Raw genomic sequence first — 22,120 nt, 5'->3', positions numbered from 1 at the left:
CACTTTTACTTTTTACACTTTTAGAAGGAAGTACAAGTAGAATAGTTGACATGGTAGGCTACTTTTACTTTAGCACATTATTGCGTATTTATTTGTACTTTTACGTGAACAAAAAGTTTAAGTACTTGCTTCACCACTAATGTTTGGAACAGTAAGCTTTGGTTCACTCAAACGTCCTACACATGAACACAATAACATGTCACACCAGCCAGAGTGAGTGCATGTGGTAAACTGGACGGGGGTTGCCAGGTTGGGTAATAAAATAGAGTTAAATGCACTTGCATGTAAATCATTTAGCACTTGGTCTTTTTAACCCAGTGAACAGAGAACACACGCTCTCTGCTCCCTTGACTTTCCCTCTGCAGAATACGGATCGCTGTCACCGCACCTGGCAACCTCATAGCTCATTCAGCCCTCAACTATAAACAAGCGGACCACCGTCTCAGGTTAGTTGCTGCTAAACTAAGAACTTTAAATCTCAGCATGTGTTACTGCTTCTCTCGTGGCGGCTGCGGTACGCGTTGTCTCACTGTAAAATAACCCTTTAATAATTCTGACATGTTGTAACGTGTTGTAAAGCGGCTCCTTCTTCACGACAGCATGACAGCATGCTAGCTAGCTAACCTTAGCTGAACAGCCTGTGTGACCACTAACTCAGCTGTCAGACGCGTCAGTGTGATGTCAGCGATATGAAGTCTCGTTTGTGTTTGAGTTTAATGATGAAATAAAGTGTGGTCGCCTCCATATTGATCCTATCTGTGTAAATTAGTGGTTTGACTTTGAGCAGGCTAACGTTAGCCAGGTTACAGGAACCTGAGCTGGGCAGAGCAGCAGTAAACCATCCTGAGCAGCCAGGAGCTGTAATGTATGACCCCCTGTGTCGTCATCATTAGTATCATAGGTTTAACATATGTGTCCCTGAACCTCACACACTCTGTCTTCTCATTCCAGGTCAGTCAGCTCATCTGGGTCAGTCAGTCCATCTTGGGTTCTCCCCTTACACCAGTGTGATGACGGTGACCTGACCCATGGACCTCGGCAGTGTCAGCACAGTGAGAGAGTCCCGTCTGGAGCTAGACCATGAATGACAAACTAGTCTTTTTGGGCCTGCTGTACTTTGTCCAGGGCATCCCCTACGGTCTCCAGTCTTCACTGCTCCCCGTCTACCTGCGTGGAGCCGGTCACTCCCTCACCCGCATCGGCTTCACCAAGATCCTCTACTTCCCCTGGGTCCTCAAGGTGCTCTGGGCTCCACTGGTGGACCGGCTCAGCACAAAGCGGTACTGGCTGGTGGCGACAGTGTCTGGCCTGGCTCTGACATGCCTCGCCAGTGCTGCCTTGGCCCCAGAAGCACATATCTGGGGAGTGGCAGGAACCCTGTTGGCCATGAACACCCTGGCCTCAGTCCAGGATATTGCCGTAGATGGAGCAGCGGTGGGGTTGTTGAAAGGTCGCGGGGAGCTGGGGCTGGGCAACACGGCTCAGGTCGTGGGCTACAAAGCTGGCTCGGTGTTCGCTGGCGGGGGGCTGCTGGCGGTGATTGACGTGGCTGGATGGAGCTGGATGTTTATGCTGCTGACGTTTGTGTATGCAGGGGTGGCTCTGTTTGTGTGGGGGACCCCTGTGCTGGATGATGATACTTTAAAGGGCCAGCAGGCTGATGGCAGCAGGAGGGGGGCGCAGGGATTGGATGCTATGATGCCATGGAGGGTGTGGAGGAAGATGCTGGCAGTGCCTGGCACGCCATGGACGGTCCTGTATGTCCTGACATACAAACTGGGTAAGTCTGAGTACATTAATATATGGTTAAACTATCATTTCTTCACTTGTTATACCTTATATATACCCTTATAGTTTTTCTGAACTGATCCAATGGAAAAAAGTTTTATTTGTGTAAATCATTTTTATTCTCAATTAATGTGTCAAAAATGTATACTTAACTATTAATTGTCTGACCTTTTAAGTGTTTCAAAAACAAATGTCTTCAAATATTTTTTATCTGGACCAACAGTCAAGAGATTGGATGTTTGTAATGATATAGAACGGATAGAAAACAGAACATCTTCACATTAGAGAGGCTAAAACAAAAGAGAGCGGTTTGGGAATTTCTTGATAAATGACTAAAACAATGAATACATACATTTCATTTGTTTTTATAAGTTGATTAATCGAATAATTGCTGCAGATCTTATCATATTCAGGTTGAATGATCAGGAACCTAGTTAGAAAGAAAGAGCAAGAAAAAGACTGAAGTAGGAACAGCTGCTGAACATCTACGTAGAAATGGGAGACCATTTTATCAATCGATCAATTTTATTTTATTTCCTCTTCACAAACCAGACAGCAAAAGAAAACAACTTCCCATAAGCAATGGACGGTTCTATTTCCTGAAATTCTCTCTTTCGTCCACTGTGAAACTTTCTTCAGTTGTAGTGTAGAGCAGAGCCCAGAGTTCACCACTAGATGTCTCTGTTGGCACATCAATGTAGGCTGAAGTCATGAGCGAGCACATGAGACCGGACTGTGGGGTAATTGTTGTAGGGCAGTTTATCTTGTCTTAACAGGTCCTGTGTGCACGTTGAGAAGTGCAGGCCCTTCTTGGATGAAACTGTTATTTGTAATGTCACATAAAGTGTAAACCTGAGGCACTACGATGAGAAGACAGTGTTAGTTTGAAATATGTAACTCTTAAGAGAATGAATTAGAATCCCCCCTTGCAAATGAAAAGTTGAATGCATAAGAAATAAAACCCATGCTTTATTCATTTGAATGTTCTCTTGGGCTTTTGATGCTACACCCTCACTTGCCCTTTTAGCTTATGGCTATTAGTAGCAATGTTTGCAATCTTCTCATGGATGTTGATGGGCTACGGAGTCAGTTTTCGGACTTGTTCAACTCGTCTCTACTTGTGCTACTGTAACCAGGCGTTCAAATATTCACCACTGCGCTGCTGTGGCCACTTGAGTCCTCAGTAAGGAAAAGTTAGACACTACCTTTAAGTTCATGCAGACAGTTTTTATTTGTCAGTCAGTTAATTCCAGTGAGAAAGTTTTTTAAAAAATTCAGTAGTTTTCAAACAGTTAAGGCTTGTGTGTGGGAGAGAGAGTTGATTTGACCAGAGTTTGGTGTTTGGTAGCAGAAGGGGATTATGTAAGGATTAGTGTCTTTGTGTCTGTGGCGTTCAGAAACTGAAATGAAAGACGGCGCATCATGCTGATGTGTGTTTATGTGTACGTGGGTGGTGGGAATATAATTGTCTCCTCACATTTGCATAGTCTTTATTGGTGTATGTCCATGAATGTATATGTCTTTGTTTTTAAATTGTGTGCTTGTGTGTGTATGTTTGTGTGTGTGTGTGTGTGTGTTTTGAGAGAGTGTTAAGGGTGGCTTAGTAATCGGATGAGCCACAGCAGACGACACTACTAGACAAAATGTGAAGGCTGGCTGGACCCCTTAATCTGTCTAGGGAGCAGCCCCCCAGCACTCTCTCTGTCGCACGAGCACACACGCTATCGGCTGATGCTCATGATTACAGCAATAATTACTCCCAGTGTTTTCAGTGATTGAGCTCTGGATATACATTGACGGCCTTGTCGATTGTTAGCAGTTCCTGTTGTGGTCGTCAAACTATTTCCCACCTTTGTAGACAGGGAGGATTGTGTAATATTTTAGATTATGCACTGGATGTGCCAGCATAATTGTCAATGTGAGACAGTATTGTTTTTGTTCAAGGGGGTGCGTGGGTATGTTTGTGTGAGACTGTGATCTGCCTGTCTGAACCCCCCCCCCCCCCCCCCCTTCTGCCACACACACACACACACACACCAAGCTCAGACCCCTCTCCCTCATCTATCACTAATGAACTCTGAGTTTGTGCCGCATCCAATGCTGTGGCCAATCATTGAGGGCCTCATGTCTGAACTGTTACCCACGTGCAAGATGGGATAACTGTCTGGGTATAGTCTCTGGGACATGGACAGAGAGCGTGAGGGGGTGAGAAAGTAAGTTTTAAGGGAAAAAGGAACAGAAGGAGGCAAAAAGTGAAATTTTAAGTTGCGAATAAGCTCAAACGGATGGAAATATTTTAATGTCATGTTGTTGACGTCACATGGGGAAACAATGGGTGGATGAACAGAAAAAAGAGAAAAGCTTTGATCCGATACTGAGCTTTAACCTAACCTCCAAAATGACAGCTAGGAGATAAAATAATAACATTAAAATTAAATTAGATGAGGTAAAGGTCCTTGTTGATATGAATGTGGTAAACAAAATAATAGGGGCACATCTCAGTATGAGGCAATGAAGCTCAATAGCGCCATCATCTACAGCCTTTGAAATAACACGTGGTTGCAACAGTTTCATCAAAGACTGATAAAACCTTTATGAAGGTAAGTTTTCCTGCAGGACTTTTGTGATGGACAGCATCATGATGAAAGGGGGGGTACATGTAGAAATGGTCATTAAAAAAGGACAGTGGAACAGTATCATTAACTGCATGTTTGTTGCCCTGCATCAACCCTGTATTGTCTTCAGACCTGAGGTCCAGTCTGTTGAAAGAGGTGATGGATGACAGCAAGTGGGGAGAGGTGATGGAGTTGTGAGAGATGGAGTGGTGGTGGAAGAGTGGGAAATCTGACAAACTTACAGAAGGGGGTGCAGAGGGCAAAAGAGGGACTGCGTGGAGGGAGGCTGAAGGAGGGGATGAATTAATGAACAACCACCACATGGTGCCCTGAGAGAGACGAAGAGCAAAATGGCTGTAGAAGTAAACATATTTATGCATGCTTACACAAACAGGTGCACGATCTTTCAACCGTGTTCTCTTTGCCACATAAATCTCACATAATGAGCTAAATCCAAATGCAGTATTTTCATTTTTGTTTGAGTTAATGATCAAAACTCAAACGTATGTGCTATTGGAACATTTTTGACATTTGCCAGGGTAAATCATGGATCTTGATGAAAAAAATCGGGGATATCTAGGGGACATCTATGATTGTGTGCAATTTGATGCGTCTTTGGTGAGTTTATAGGGAACTGTTGGGCCCCGGCGTGGGTATTTACTCCACTGTGTTCCTAGTTTTGGTCTGTGTTTTTTTTTATTTCTTTGTATGCTTGCTCTCTTCATTGTTTTGTTTAATCGTAAATCGATAAATAATAAAGATTAAAATCTTTGCAGAGTTGATAAAAAATAACAACTGAGATAATTGTCTGTAATATAGAGATGTATTCAGACCCTTTTCTGTGATACTATATTGTGTTCCAATGCATCCCTGAGATGCGTCGATGGTAATTGAGAGTAAATTGGTTTTCAAAAGGGCAATTTTATAATCTGACATTTTTATCTTCAACAATAAAGTGCAAAAAGGAAAGGGGATGAATATTTTCTAAAGGCACGGTCTCTTTTTATCATTGGAAAGACTTGTGTAACCCAGAGTTCATGCAATATCTAAAACATAATTGAAAATGATTGGGACAGTGTATTTGTCGTAAGACCCTGAATGGATATTTCTCAGAAAATAAACGCAGACAACAAACAATCAACCCTGTAATCTAACAAGATTGGGATGGGCGGGAAGACATAGTGGTTATTTTTGCTTCTAGCGAGCTGCAAAGTGAATTTTCCCATGTTCATGGGCCACAGAGAACATCTTGACACCTGCATTGATCTGCAGGGACTCAAACTAGTGTGTGCCTGTATGGGTGTGTAAGTCAAAAGACAACTATTCATAGGATATTGTGAAAAGTGTGTATAGACAAGGCTCTGTTTGCTGTTTTTTCCTCAGGGAGCTTAAAGAGCGGAAATGTGTATGCACATAGGCCTGTGTGTGTGCGTAAAATGCAGTATGTATAAACCTGCCTCTGTTTGGCATGAGCGCAGCAGGGAGTGATAATGTTGTGCAGGGTGACTGTGTGTCCTCAGTGATCTCTCCTGCTCTGTCGGCTCTTTTGTCTAAGCTGGAGCAAGCAGGTCGTGATATGACCCCACTGTCCTTGTTGACCTCTCGCCCTCATCTAACCCCTGGGCTCCACACTAACTCTTTCCACTAGTAGCAGTGGGGCTTTACTGAAGTAAAGACCACCAGCACAAAATGTAGGCACACCATTTACAACGACATGCAACGCAACACATTCATATTTTTCCCCATCTTAACTGTTTTACTGATAATTGTTTGGGTAGTACATTAACAATAATCAAAATACGGAAATGTGCCAGTGTCACCCAGTGTATTACTTATTGAGACGCCTGTTTTGAACAACTGGCACTAGTTCTGTTTGCACTGATCTATATCTATTTGGTGAAGTCAAAGATGTGAAGCAAAGAAATCAACGTTACCAAACCTTGACTAAAGTATTATACTAACTAATAACTCAAATTGTTATAACCTTCCCTTATTTTTTTATTCATAGTAGATCAAAAAAGGTTTTCAGGGCCTTTAATCTACACAGGTTTATTTCATAGTCTAGCTTTAAAGATGGATGACTGATCTCAAAAGTTAAGCCAAGCGTCTCAATCACCATCTGGTGGTTGGCTGAAGTAAAGGTCGTAAAACCGGCATCCTCCATGTAAGTGGATGAGACATGGGCCACACAAAAAAGTCAAAGTTCACCTCAATTAAATGTTTTGTCAAGATGGTTTCTGTCATTTTGTGTCGTTCTTATCACACTGAATTGTATTCAGGTGTAGGTTTAATTTGATATAGTTATTTGGTGCTATAAGTACAGGATGAAACTCATGATTGGTGGAGTGCATGTGTCGGTGAGACCTCTGCGTCTCCATCCCGCGATCACTACCACGCACACCCTGGCTTCAAATGTGCAAGATGGCAGCATTTTATTTGGGATATTATGGCTTTATTTGTGGATAGTCCGAGGGGGGAAGTGGATACATCATCCATCTTGAAATACATTCTATAATTTATTTCTTCCTCCTCTCTTCATGTCTTTGTGTCAGATCTCTGGGACCCTACTCCGTGCTTCCAAGTAGATGTTTTGAAGAAGCACCTTTTAAATAAGTGGGGAAAGATAAAGCAACTTTGTCCTCTCTCTTTCTGTCATTCCCTCCCTCGTAATGTTAAACAGTTTTGTCTCTCTGAGCTCAATGTAAACATAAACACAGACTTTTCTTTGAGGCTGCCACCTCGCCTCTGTTTCCTCTTCACTAACCTTCTTACAATGTCTCTGTTCATCTGGCCCCCTCCTCTCCCTCTGTCTTCAGCTGTCTCCATCCCTGGCTGCCCTCCTATCTCTCCAGTCATGTTTAACTCATCTTTTTTTATTTCAAAAGAAATACATTATGTTTGTCATTTCCTGCACCACATCTCTCTTCTCTTCCCTCTTTTTTCGCCTACTGTCCTCTGCCCTTTTCTTTCTTTCTTTTTTGTTTCGTTGTCACTTTCTTCCCTCCTTTTCCCTCTCTCTCCCTTGCTCTATCACTCTCATCCTCTCCCCTCCTCTCTGGTTTTACCCTTTCCTCCTTCCCCTCCTCTCTGCTTGTTTAATCTTTGCGGATGTTTAATGAAATCCCTGCTGAAATGGACAATTGTTGCTTTGAGAATATTTATAGAAAGGAATAATCAGCCTGGTGTTGTGAGTGTGTGTGTGTGTTTGTGTGTAACCCCCCCCATCCCTTCACCCACTTTAAAGAAATAATTAGTTGAAGTCAGGACTGTGAAAGCTCTGAGCGAAACAACAGGCAGCAGACAGGCACAGGAGCACAGAACCAGGGGTAAACAACCCAGGCATCATGGGTACTGCTGTTGCCAATGTTGACTTTATTATGACTAATATGGTTCCTGCGCAGTTGATGCAGCTCCAAACAGTTCAGTGGCGGCCGGGGATGACAGATTACGATGTGAATAATGCACAGGGAGGGTATACGGGTACCAGTGCAGCTCCCACTGGGTGTGTGGCGTGATGCTAATGTCTTTATATTAGGAAGATCAACTCAGAATTAAAATAAAATCAACGTACGTAGGTCCCATCACTTTGTTCTACAAATTTAGGTTGTCATACTCCACAATATGATCTAGTCTTTATATTCTGCAGGGCTACAAGTAATGATAATGTTCATGTTTTTTGTAATGAATTGATCAATAAACTGGACTATATTACATGTTAGATTGAAATGAAAAATGCCAAACAATACGTTTTTTTGTATTTTTTTTCAAAATCACCTCTAAAGTATAGTAATATCCTTTTATTAATAGATAAGTGGATGATAATTTTTCCTGCATTAATCCTTACAGCTATAGCACAGTCTGTCTGTACTGGAGTGTCGGAGGTTGACCTCTTCACTGCTTATTGTTGTTATTCTCAGTTTGTGATCAGTCTCTACCGAACTGTAGCGAATCAACTTGGATCAGAGTTTTATTTATGTTCGACTTGGAGGTTATGTTTTCTTCTGCGTTTATTTGTACGTTAGCAGCATTACGTAGAAACCGCTCAACCAATTCCAAGAAATGTATCCCATTTAAATGTTCGTGCTAATACTGATCAAGGGTCGGATCCAGTATTTTTTTTCCCCCACTCTCTTTAACATTGCAAAATAGTGCTTTTGGCTTGTGCAGTTTGGTGCAGATCCAAATAAATATCTGGATCTTGTGAATTTAAATGTGTCTTTATAAGGGGACTGTTGGGCCTTGGTGGAGGAATGAACTCCACTGAGAGCAGCTCTTCTTTTGGTAAATTTGGTTTATTGTCCGGCGGATGTGCAGGCAGAATACTGTTCAGATTTGTGATATAAAGGATGTCCGTAAACTCACAGCATTGGTTGATCTGTGTCTCCATATTCCTCAAACACATTTGTAAGTCCGACAGGTAGATGTGTTTAGGATTAGTAACCACAATCCTTTCTGATTAATTTTACTTTAACCAGCTTGAGCGTAGTCGTCCCTCTCAGTGTGTGATTTGCCATGAGTGAAACATGCGTGACAGAAGTGAGAGACAAGTGTTTCCTACACAGAGAATCCACATTTCCTTCCCCACCTTTCTGCTGGGTTTTACAGCGGTGACACTCGTTCTGCCGCCTGCTGCACTCCCGATCACTGGGAGCTTCTCAGCTTTCTCTTATTATTATTTTCTTTCAGTCTTTCATGTCTTTTTTTCTCTTTCTCTATTTTTGTTTGTCTCCTGGCTGACTGAGTGTGTGAGTCGTCAGTTGTGTTGCGTCGTCTTTGACAGCAGTCTGGGAGCCAAGCTGTCACTCACACGGCTCCTTGGTCCCACTGTCTTTCTGAAGTCAGTCTCCATTAATATAATAATGGCGTATAGTCAGTGCCACTGAATATTTTACTGTAGTGTTCAGCAGAACATTACCACCACACTCATCGCCACACAGAGAAAGTCTGACTGCCTGACATAAACTTTTTATTTTGACTGAAAGGTCTTTGTGAGGTCTATTTCATCTGCGGAAGTTTTGTGTTTTTGTTGTGTTTTCCTTTTTGTGCTTTAGGAAAAGTGCTAGGCCCCCGTTTGATAAAGTGACTGAACGTATTCTTTTTCTTGTCAGGCATCTATTATTGACACTTTCTAGGAATAGGTGCGCCGCGTGTCAGTGCGCTGTATTTGATTCTGCAATCGTCATCTCAGGAAAACCGTGTTGTTCAGTCTTGCAGGCTAAACAGTTTGGTTCAACATGCTCATCGTATTTGACTGTGATTGGAGCAGGCGTGTGTACTCAGGAGATGTCTCACAGACTGTATTTGGAAAATGATAATGTTTAGTATGAAATAGACACATAACACACAGGGTATTAATTGCATATTTTACTCTGCAGCAATAGACTCTATCATCACTATATTTGCCAGGATACCTCATTCATGTCTTCCCTTTTTCCTCTTCATGTCCTTCTCTCTGTCGCTTTTTCTCCTCCTGTCACTGCAGGTGAGCAGGGTGCAGTCACCATGTTTCCTCTTTTCCTGTTGGATCACCACATGACCGCCAGGGAGCTCGGCTTCTGGAACGGTGTCATCGCCATGGGCTTCTCCATCGGCGGGTCGTCCCTGGGAGGCCTGCTGCTGTCTCAGTTCAGGTAGCCTTCATCACCAGTATCGCTCTCACCAACTCTTTTGGTCAACACCGACATCAACATTTTTTGTTTGGCAGTGTTATTATACCAATCTGCAGAGTTTGCTGATCATAACATTAATTGGGGAAAGGAGTGACATTTGTTAAGGAGATGGAAAAGACTACACAGTGTGAAAGTTCTCAACATCAAATCCACATTTTCTTATATTCACCTAAGGTTAAATGTGAGTTTCTCAAAAAAACTATTCATCTTTTGATACATGTAAACATAAAAAATTTGAAAAATATCATCACAAAAGGGATTCCTTTACATTTGGAGGCTTGGCAACCAATTATTTCGCCAGGTAGAAGAATTTGTTTTTATGGTTAAAGTAAAGCCAAAATTTGACAAGTCATTCAGAGTAGGTGTAATGGGCGAGCAGGGCAGCTTGATTTCAAACAGCATGAAGAGGTTAGAGGAGACTGTCTTCCAGAATCCAAACACCGGGGCGCATTCATCAACACGTTATCATCATCATCTTCATCTTCCTCCTCTTCACCCTGCTCCTCTTCTTCTCTAATTCATTCAGCTTTCTTTGCTGAGGGGTATGTGTATGTGCGTGCAGTAATTTAAGTAAACACAGCTCTGTTTGAGAGCTCAGGGACCCCCTCTGCTTGGCATGTGGTTTGAGAACAGCATGAGCAGCAAATCTAACACACATACACCCACACACACACACACACCTACTTGTGTGCTGATACAAGCGACTCTGGTTGAATTTCATTCTCAGATTTACAGATGGATACTAAGATGTTAAACTCTGGTGATGATTAATATATTAGAATGGCTGCAGTACATTGTGATAGATGTGCTGAAACACCAGTATTATCCCTTTTATGCAATATTTTGGTTCTAGTATAATGTTTTAAAAGCTGTTGGTATACAAAATTTCCTTTTATATACATTTCTATAGAAAGTTTTATTTTTATCTCTGTGTCTTCATCGTATGGTTGAATTGAACCTTTACATGTTGTCCGCTTCAGCATATTGACATTGTGCCGTTTGTGCCCAGCCTTTGTTGCATAAGTCTATGTCTGCTTATACTAGGATCACATTATAGCACAGCTCTGCCTATGGCCAGTGTGATGTAATGAAAACTATAAATAACAATGCCTTTATGGAAGATAATGTGTTACTTTCCTCATCGGGTGTTACTGTACTCATAAGAAAACATCCATGAGTCCATTCTTCCTTCCACCTAGAAAACATTTAGCTTTTTAGCCCCTTTCCATCAAGATCTTAGGCTGGTAAGGGAGACACAGCTTGTCTGTTAAAAAGAGGTAAAGTTGTGTATTTTGGTTCTCTGTTGGTATCTGTGTTTATACTTTGTGTGCTTGCCCGGTTGTTGACATGTATCTTGCTCTGTCTGATGTCTGTCTTTTAGTCTTTGTTTTGTGCTTTCAGCTCCCAGATCTTGTTTTCCTCCTGTAAAGTGACACTAGCAGACAAGAGCATTTCTCCAAAGGCAAAATGTTTTTGAAGGGAGAGCACTCTCAAAAGATGTCATTGTCATATTTTGGCTTTTGATCTTTCGTTCTTTCTCTCCATCTCACCTGTTAAAAGACTCCCTAACTTGTAAAGGCAGTAATATGTTCACACACTGACAGAGATGGAAAATCTACTCTGTAGTATATTGAATAAACATCTTGTTCTGCTAAAGATGGGGAGACATTCTTTGGGAAACCTAGGTTTAACAAAACAGGCATTTGATGGTTATAGATTTAAACAAATCATCATTGTTAAATATTTACTAAAACTCCAACCCTCTATTAGAATGAGTTCTGATTGATCCAGTTACGTTTAAAGATTTTATACAAAACAAGGAGCACTGGGTTTGGATTTTCTCTTAATAGAGTTTATGTTTCCAATATATTTTTTGAGAATTACTTTTTTTTTTTTTAAACTAATTTAACAGTCAGAATCTGACTATTTCAATAGTAAGATATTTAAACCCACAATTAATGGAGATCTGAAGAGACAAATTATACAACATTTTGATTCACCAGTATGTGCAATATTACAGTTGGTAAAGTGTAGGGATACAGATTTAATAATTTTAAGTTAGAATTCAGTGTGATAGGTGAAAATGTGCTTGTAGATTAAGATTAAGATGCATTTATTAGTCCCAAACACATGCACAGACATGCAAAGGCACACTCATGCAGGTAGGGAAATTTAATCTCTGCTTTTGACCCATCTGGTGCAGGACACACAGAGCAGTGAGCGACCATGTACGGCGCAGATGTTGGGGGAGTAAGGTGCCTTGCTCAGGGGCACTAGAAAGGGTAGGGAGACTCTTGGATTTTTGGACGGATCAATCCAGGTTCGTCTTTTGTTGTCTCTCCGTGGAGTTGAACCAGAGACGAACCAGAGACCTTCTCTGCCCATAGTCCAAGTTTCTGCCACTAGACCACCGCCTCCACCGACCCAGTATTCACTGGGTCAGGAAAATAGAAACATTTGTTTTGTCCTCTAAATTGTTAAACATGAGAAATGTCCAAGAATTCCTAAAAGAACATGTTATATTTATGACTCAGTGGTGTAAAAGTCTATATTTTGTGGTTATATCCACTTTATATTTTCAGATGAACACTTTTCTTTCACTACACTCACACCAACACACACACCAACACACACACCAACACCACACACACACACACACACACACACACACACACACACACACACACACACACACACACACACACACACACACACACACACACACACACAGCAGGTCTGTGCAGTAGGCTTGGTCCCACCTCTAAAAGCTCAGTTGGAAGGTTTGTCCTCCCCACCATCAGAAACGGCTGAGTGGTCAGTGACTGACCCCCTTTACAACTGCCACTGGCAACTTGAGAGGATGGCTATTCTTATCTGGGCCCGACCCATCTGAGGTAGCAACCAGGCAGGTTCTCTTTGTCACAAACATACACACACACACACACACACACCCACTCCTCTCAGAATCTCTTGAGAGTGCGTGATATGAAAGACTGTCATTGAGAAGGGAGGTAAATGAGCAGCACAGAGAAGAATGTCTTTAGCATGTGAATGATGAAGGATTGGTTTTCTGGGTGGAGAGGGAGAGATGGTGAGAGGAGAAGAAATGAAGGTGAGAGAGAGAAAGGGAAAGAGAGAGAGAGTCTTGTAGAGAAAAAGAAATAGTTAAATTCACAGATTTCAGTTGATTTAAGGTCAGTATTAGAAATAGTTATGAACAAGTCAAATCTGGTGTACTCAATGCTTTTCTTTGACTTCGTGGCCTCAATTTCAAAGGCGCCGTTTGTACGAGAGCTGAAATAATGAGTCGATCAATCAGTCGGTTTACGACTATTTTGATCATTGCTTGCTTGGGATTTCCATGGGGTCTTAAAATGTCAAAAATAAAAAATTTCAATAATATATGGAAATATTTGGAGGCTGTAATAACACTGCACACACAACCTTGAGCTCTAAGAAACGGTGATGGTCAATTTACCAAAAAAAAGATGAATCTAGAAAAGAATCGGCAGGTTATTTGACTTTGAAAATATTTAATTACAGCCCTGAACCACCCACTCAGCTGATGTACCCGATCAATTGTGGTCAGGGACCTTTGTTTCAAGTCCGTCGTTGTAGCAGACATGTTTAAAAACTCTTTGAAATTTCCCACATTTAGCAACTTGTAAATCTATTATTGTAGTAACTGAACTTGATCCTAATACAATCCTTAGAATACGTTTATAATAAATTAAAATAGCTGGTCAGCGAGCAGTTTAACTCGGGCATACTTGGTTTTATAATGTTTATTTTCTTTAGACTAAATGAGTGTGATATCAGCATTTGGTCGACGAGCATGGGACTTCTCGATCCTGGAATAAGACATTCTCATGTTGTTCCTCTTATTCTTTATCCATCTCTGTGTGTGTCAGGCCCTTTCTCTCTTCCTCACAGCCTTTTTTACACATAAATAATTACATGCAAAAAAAAAACATAAACACACACTTAGTCCTTTGAGTGGCAGGCGTCCTCTGAGTGATTGGCATTATTAATCCCTGATGTCACACAACAGTGCGAGCTCTTTTGTGTGTGTGTTTGTGTGTGCATGTATGTTAACAGTGATTAATTATCGTCCTCATGCTGGGGATCTCCTTAGGTTATTGATTACGTCATGAACAAAAACCCACAGGGGGATGATTTTCTTGCACTAACAGGGATCAATTAGTGTCTGGGGACTTGTTTACTTCCATGTTAGCATGTTAGTGTGTGTGATCATCCGTATGTGTGTGTGGGTATAATTATGTGTGACATGAAAAGAAACATAGAATTGTGTCTAATTTGAATGTTATCAGCCTGGAGATGCTGTCACCACCTATCACACTGCTCAACATTAACACTTGTTCCTTAAAGTTGGTGAGTATCTCTCTGATATTTGGCTCGTTTGCTGCTCTTTCCTCAGCATCGGGGCCCTGATGCGACGTGTGTTTGTGTTGCGAACCATCAGCATGGTCTTCCAGAGCTCTCTTCTCACCATACTGGAACCATCACCGCTCATGAAAGGTGAGAAACAGAAATACAGTCACAGACAAGACGACAGGCCACTACTGAACTGGAACCCACATGATTCCTTAGCTTAGTTGGTCAGGTGATTAGCAGGAGGTGAAAAGTCAAGAAGTATGATTGTTATTGGAATGGCCCTGTTAAGCTATCACCACACTAATGCATTCTACTTTTAAAATGCATAACAGTTGCATTTACGTCCACTCTATATACTCTACAGTTTTTTATCCCAAAAAAAACAGAGACTTTTGGAAATGCTGCGTGTTTTGTTTTAGTTTGTAACTACAGGGCTACGCTTTAGTCTGGATTTTTTAAACAATGACACAGTCACGCTCATGGCTTTCTGATTGGGTTTGACATGCCTTTATTACCAGCGGAGATTAAAAAGAATCGCTAATACTTACACCCTTTTCCACTGGTTAAAAAACCCACTAACACCCACTTAGATAGGACTTTTGTCTGTAATGGAGTGGACGCAATTTGATTTCACTCCGATGTCAAATTACTCTGCAGTAGAAAGGGGTTTAAAAGAGTCAATTGTCTTTTCTTAGCAGGTTTACCCATATTTAATAAAACTCACACATACCTGCTAATTTGGATGTAAAATACGTATTACTGCCATTGACAGTCCCATCTTGGTGTTAATAAAAGCAAGGAAATCCCTGCTCATACTTTTCAAATATTTTTTTTCTTTTAGTATTATTATTAAATGGAACTAAGAAACCCGCTCCAGAGGAGTCAGTCTTCCCTGCTGGCACTTGTGTGCACATGAGCTGTGTACATGAATGTTGATTCTCAATCATCTAGCTCATTGTATCATCCAGCAGTTGTACATGAGTACACAGACCACTAGACTTGCTGGTGTTTCTTGAAGACATTTCACCTTTTACTCAAGAAGAACTGAAGAAGCCTGATAGGAGCAGGGTTTTAAAGAAACATCAGCAAGTCCAGTTGCCTATATACACCCATGTGCAACTCCTCAACAGGTCAGGTTTAATGTATTTCTAGTACGTTAGAGTGGACAGAGATTATTTCTGACACAGATCTACAAGGTCATTTTAAAACTGTTTCCTTGTAAACACCCAAACTCACTAAGATGCTGTTACATGTAAATAATATTTAGGCGATAGATGTATAACCTGACTCTGTGTGGATAAACACTCTGTCTTGGATAAACACAAATACAGTCACACTTACTGAACTTTAAATGAGACTCAACAGATTTGTTAAATGTCTCAAAGTCATATTGATCTACAGTCTACAGTTAAACTGTGGAATAGCAAACAGGAGCAATGGTCAAAATGATGCTTTCACCAGCAACAACTGACAAATACAACAAAGATATCATCTACAGTAAACACTGACATTCACCAACTGTACTGCTGCACTGTTGCATTGTGGGATTCTCTTGGTGCATTCAGCCCCCGGATATTTGTTACATTAGCTGTGTGTTGTCCATTCTTTATAGTAAAGGAAGAAAAATGTATTTTTTCTGACAGGTGAGTAATTTGATATAAAGGTTAAGTAACATCCACACAGCAGGACTTTACAATAGACCTACACACTGACAGCTGTAAATCTGTCACCTCCTGTAGGTTTCCCATCGATACTCAGACACGTGTAAAAATGAATGGTATTACATCAGTTCCCAGTTGCAGTGGTTGACAGACTGGGCCGGGGTCCCAAGAAGTTGTTGAGGGATAGGAAAATGAAGAGATCAGAATAGTTTATTTATTTATACCACCTATAATAATATCTTTTCTCTTTTTTTGTTTCTTTTTACCTTTACACACAGAGTCAGAAATCACAGCTTTATGTACAATAGCTTGTCAACATGAAGAGGGGCAAGACAGTGTTTAAACGGGTATAACGACACACAGATTTATACACTGACAGAAATATATAAAAAATAAAAGGATTTCCCAAAACAGGTTGTGAACCACTGGCCTGCAGTACAAGCCTTTGAGTCAGATGTTCAGCGTGAATACAGCACATGAGTACATGTTGCAGAGGACGTTGATAGACACGCGCTGTCTTTCTCCAGAGAGCCATTCACTTGTTAATGTCTGAATGACACATCTGATTCTGTCGCACAGCACAGGCGCAAAGCATTTGGGGATTCAAACCCGCATCATTCATCTCTGCCGGAGTTGTCTGTTCCCCTATCAAACCTCTCAGACTGAAAGTTGGGGCCTTTCCCTCCTCCACTTTCAACCCAGAACAAAGATCTCAGGAAAACTCAACCGTGAAAAACATTCAGTTTCCGATATTTCAATATTACATGATAACCCTCCGCTTCCCACTCTTCCAGTGTGATCAGTCGGTGCATCTGTGTGACTCCAACAGTCTTGTGTCGCTGACTGAAGAGTCTTCGGCAAAAACTCTGGCGGCTTGAGTGAATAATTCAGTGTGAGCGGGAGCAGAGACAGATAGGCTCTGTGGTTCCTCTGTGTTCCCCCAGCTAACGCTGCACTGCCACTTCCCCTCAGAGGATACACTGCTTGTGTTTCGGGGACAAGGGGGAGAGGGGCTGGTGATGGGAGAGAGGAGAGGCTTCAGCGGCTCACCGTTTACAACTGCTTTGCCGCTCTGCTTTGACTCGAGCAGACACCGTCGTGAAATTGACAATGTGCTACTTCTCCCAGTAAAACTTACTGTAGTGTTTCTCAGTCGTGTGTTTGTCATTGACTCTGTTGGCATGTGTCCGTTCCCTCAGGCATGGCCATCCTCAGCATGAGCGGTCAACACTTCCTGGGCGGTCTCATCACCACGCTCACCTTTACAACTATGATGCATTGCACTCAGAGAGCTGAGGAAAGCATTCAGGTAAACAAATCCTTTTCTCACGTACCTGACCTATTCTGCAGACCCTCGTTGCTGTTATATAATAATTCTCATGTCAGTATACAGAGTTTATTGTGGTCTTAGATCAACTCCTGTGGCTTAACAAACAGACAACACAATCTTTCTTCGCCCTCCTTCCCTTCTTTCCTCTCGTTTGTCTTAGTTTAACTGCGCTATTTTGTAATGTGAGGTCATATCCTCTGGTTTTCATTGGGGGTTGTGGAGGGAACTCATCAGCGTAAAGTACAACACCTTCTGTCACCTACACCCGTCAGTTCTCATCAGCTGTTTCCCCCTGAAACATCTCTAAAGTCAAAGCAGACCCAGTTTCTGTCCATCGCTTCTATTCTTTTTTGGTCCCCCCAGTGGCATTGTCTCCTCTACCACCTCACTCTACTTCTTTGTCATTCTCTAGTCCTTTAAATGCTCTCGTTTCCACTCTGACTTTTTCCTCTCCTCTTTCGTTTTCTCCTCCTTGACATAACTCCTTTTGTCCCTGCCGTAACTGGGCCATCGCTGCCTGGAGGTGATCGTTGTACGCACAGCCGTTCAGACGTCGCTCACTCAATCTCTGAAGGTGACAAATTATCATTTAAATTGCTGTCACTCTCAAAATGGAGAAGAGGAGGGTGGAAAAAAAAGAAATCAGCGGCTGCTGCCTTAAAGATATCAGCTTCGGGGTGCACTGAAAATAAATAAGAGGAGCGAACCAATCACGACGTATGATGATGAGAACCAGGAAGGGTTTGAGAGGTTCTCATGACACAAATCCTGTTTGTTTTTTAGTGTGTCGCTGTGTGTGAATCTGTGTGTGAATCTGTGTGTATGCGGAGGGGAGAGCATTAGCTCACCTGAACTTGTGTGCGTGTGTATATGTGTGTGTGTGTTGTTTAAGGTAGCGCTATCCAATGACAGAAAGCCGATAGTGTGAGTGCTTGTTAACGATCCCCAGGAGAACGTAACCAAATCTGTTAAACAAGTTGCTCAGGATAAAGGCACTTCACTTAGCCGCGGTCACAGCGGCTCTCAGAGCTCTCTACTTCGGCCTGCAGACCTTCAGCAGCGGCTCAAATATGGTCTCAGCTCACCACCGGTTCCTCAACTCTAATGGAAGTGGATTCATTTCATTTCCAGTCTTTCTTTTCCAGTGAGAAACATTCTTCATGGGCTGTCATGAACTGCTAGCAAAACACTTTTTTAGTGCTTGTAAAGCCTGTGGTCCTTCTACAAAAAAAAAAACGACTTCCAGCGATTGATTAAATAATCATCCAAAGTTGCCAATTCATTTTTATCCTATCTATTTACCGGCTAATAGTTGGTATTTGTCCTTTTAAGAAGGCCTTATGAGTTGTTTGTAGACAAAGTAAAGAATGGCCTTGTTTAATTGGTGAATTCAAAACAAGTTTTAGTATTTTTTATATTCGTCACAATCAATAGAGTCACAAGAGTCCTCTTTTGGATTCACCTGGTGAATGGGGCTCTTTTGGAGAGAGAGAGAGAGGGAGAGAGGAGGCTCAGAGAGATTATGTAATCAGCCCCCCCCCCCCCCCCCCCCTCTATTTCTCTACCTCTGTTTCTCTCACTCTTATTCCGTCTTGAAAGCCTTAAGGCTGGGATCAGATACTCTTCTACATTTGGCCGCCTCCCATCGTCTCAGGCCATGATCTCACGCAGTGTCTTTCAGGCTACCCTCTTTTTTTTTTGTGTGTTTTTGTTTTAGTTTTTTGTGTTTTAGTTTTTTGTTCAATCTTTTTTTCTGTATTATTTTCTCTTTTACACCTTTTTACACTACCTGAAGAATTCAAATCACACATTCGTCGGTTTGAGTGAATTATTTTGTGATAAAGGTTTAACAGTTTAATCAATGTATACCACAGGATAGAACTTTTACCTTCTCCACCCATGTGACACTCCTTTAACTCACATTGTCTTTCTGTCTTTCCCAAACCCTCTTTCTCCCCCTTGTCCTGTTTATCCTCTCAATATCCTCTCCTTCACCAACTCCTTTAAACACTTTTTTCTGATCATTCGTCCTCCTCCAACTTCCTCTCGGCTGATGTTCTCCCTTCAGTCGACTCACTACAGTTTCCTGGCGACTCTGGAGGTGCTGGGGAAGCTGACGTTCAGCGCTCTGGCTGGAGGCGTGGTGGATTGGTTCGGGTTCCAAGTTGCCTTCCTCTTCTTCCTCACCCTCTCCGCCGGGACGGCCCTGCATGTGTGGACGGCTACATTCACTGGTGCTCTCAGGGAACACCAGCTCAAAGAACAGCCCAAATGACATCAGGGTGAAAGGTCGTGATACGGGGGCGTCTGCAGGTGCTGAATGTAGACACCTCAGAGCTCCCATCAAACATGCCCCTCATGACGTCAGTAAATCATCTAGGTACAGAAGAACTTGAACAAGTTAGATTTCTTGTTTTCCATGTTTAAGGAGAAATCAGCCATTTGCTCATTTACTCTTATTACAGAGCAAACTTTTTATTTATTTCACTGGAAAAACTGGCCTTGACATTTTGTGTTGCACTTACAACATTTGGAAAAGTCTTAATATTGACAGTAGCACGATGAAACCTGCAGATATGGATGTAGGTGAGGGTTGGGATGTTGTTAGCAGTTTTTTGGGCAGGATTCATGCGCAGGGCAATGATGTACTGTCACACTGTACGAAGCTGTTTTTTCACGATCTGAGCCATGTTACATGTTTTGATAAGCCAGCAATTAGAGCTGTAGCCAAAAGCAATATCACGACTCTGTGAAGCTTCTTCTATCATTTTGTGCTTTGTATGAAAATGTGCGCCATTCCCATGAGTTCTATGGTTTACAGTTCTAAATGAATGCTTCTCTACTTCCTCGTATCAGCATCGTATGGTATGTGGCACAGGAGGCAGATGTTTTACACAGTAACTGCACCAAGTAGAGTGTTGTTTCATTCACAAAAAGTAGTCTCACCACATGCGTCCACTACTTCAGAGCTGGTATTAACATCAGAGTGCTGGGATCACAAGTGGTCAGCGCTAAGTTCAGGTCTGAACGCACCTAGGTGCATCCTGAATGTGTCCTGAGATCTGATCCCTCACACTACAGTTCATGTGACCACAGTCTTTAATAAAACATAAAACAATAATTCCACGCTAGGCCACATATGAGGGACCAGCTACTCAGCTGACATCTCTGACCCGCTACAGTTTAAATGTGTTTTTACACCACTCAGTGTCCATTCTTTGATTTGTTGATTTCTGCCACAAAATCAACACTGACAATCACAAAATGGCTGATGTTTTTTCTCAATTTGGTAAAATCTTGCTTCATAGCTGAGCTGCACAAGATTTGTTTCAGTCCGTCCCGACTGCGCTCGCTCTATCTCTCTCTTCTACATACACACACTAATATTGTCAACTGACACATCCTTAAATTCAACCGGATAAAAACATCATTCGTGGTTTGGGAACACAAATGACATACGTGTTTATTTGCATGTGATCTCAAATGTTGACAGGAGACACCCTCAGGACACATTGTGATACCAGGTGTGACAGACGAACTTCACCTTGTTGACTTATGATCAGATCTCAGGATGGATGTTAACACCAGGTCTGAACAGGGCCTTTGTTACTTTAGCTGGTCGCCAATGTAAATCTTCAGTTATTGTCTCTTTGACTAAAGAAAATTTCAGCTGTTGTATGAGGAACATTTATTCTGTTTAATCAGTCACTGAATTTCCAGAGTAAAATCCTGCTTTATTATACAGGTCTCACCTTTTCTAGCTTAATTATCTTAGACTTTCCTGAAAAATTTGCTGTTATTTAGCTGTAAATTGTTGTTTCGAGAAAGGCTAATGCAATAAATGGTTCTGATTATACGGCAGTCAACCTACTTCCCTTAGGAAACCTCAGCCTTACACACAGCATGGTGCCATCTTGTCTCCGTTTTTTAACTCATTGACAACACAGCTCTCAATAAAATTTGAAAGACCAGAATAACTAGTAAGTTGAGTATTTTTTGTGTTATGTACAATTAAATAAGTATTATAAAATATACTGTAACTCTCATGGTACTGTATACTATAGAAAGTAATTTCCTTAAATTACTCTTAAAATATGAATAAAACAGCAGCACAGAATGTTTTTTTCACCACATTCTGGGAGAATCCAATTAAATAATTTATGCAGGTGAATGTATTAGTAGAAAATAAGACATTAGTTCTAATCTAATTGTAGATTGTGCTGAAAGGAGAAAGACAGGTGAGATGAGGATGGGTTGGTTTGAATAAAAGCAATGATCTGAGCAAGTTTAAGGGGGTTAGACAACTGGTCACCTGCTGTCGACCATATAACAAATAAAGTGATGTCATGTCACGTCATTACTTGTTCATCCACATGTTGCAAAGCACATCTCTTGTCTCTCAGCTACTGTGTCGCCTGAGATTGGCAAAAGAAAATAAAGCTTCTGAGTGAATCCTCGAGTCTGTTTCTTTATGTGTGTGTGTGTGTGTGTGTGTAAAAGAGAGACATCTTATCAGCACATCTTTACCACACTCTGTCCTCAGGGGAGAGGTCCTGTGAGGTCTTTAAGGGCTGAACATCCACTATGGTTTACAGCGGCTCTGAGCACCAGCTCTTTGCTGTGTAGTGGCTGAGGGCTACAGGAGTGAATAGGGGCTGTGTC

At 41.7% G+C, this 22,120-nt stretch overlaps 1 protein-coding gene across 1 annotated transcript; it reads left to right on the top strand.

The window, feature by feature from the left end:
- The first annotated feature begins 323 nt into the window (after positions 1-323).
- On the top strand, positions 324-21,910 carry mfsd3 (major facilitator superfamily domain containing 3). The gene is made up of 6 exons (XM_053421634.1): positions 324-446; positions 952-1,780; positions 9,886-10,033; positions 14,511-14,611; positions 17,328-17,437; positions 19,527-21,910. The coding sequence occupies exons 2-6, from the start codon at positions 1,081-1,083 to the stop codon at positions 19,731-19,733; spliced, it is 1,266 nt and encodes a 421-aa protein (XP_053277609.1). The 5' UTR covers positions 324-446; positions 952-1,080; the 3' UTR covers positions 19,734-21,910.
- The last annotated feature ends 210 nt before the right edge of the window (positions 21,911-22,120 follow it).

Source organism: Pleuronectes platessa, chromosome 4, assembly GCF_947347685.1.
Source record: "Pleuronectes platessa chromosome 4, fPlePla1.1, whole genome shotgun sequence".
Classification (NCBI taxonomy): Eukaryota; Metazoa; Chordata; class Actinopteri; order Pleuronectiformes; family Pleuronectidae; genus Pleuronectes; species Pleuronectes platessa.
Note: the sequence above shows the minus strand (reverse complement) of the source record. Positions and strands in the feature narration are given on the sequence as shown.

Coding starts and splice junctions, on each gene's coding strand:
- mfsd3 (XM_053421634.1), top strand. CDS start 1,081: ATGAATGACAAACTAGTCTTTTTGGGCCTGCTGTACTTTGTCCAGGGC. Junction 1,781..9,885: donor TGTCCTGACATACAAACTGG/GTAAGTCTGAGT, acceptor CTGTCACTGCAG/GTGAGCAGGGTGCAGTCACC. Junction 14,612..17,327: donor ACCATCACCGCTCATGAAAG/GTGAGAAACAGA, acceptor CCGTTCCCTCAG/GCATGGCCATCCTCAGCATG.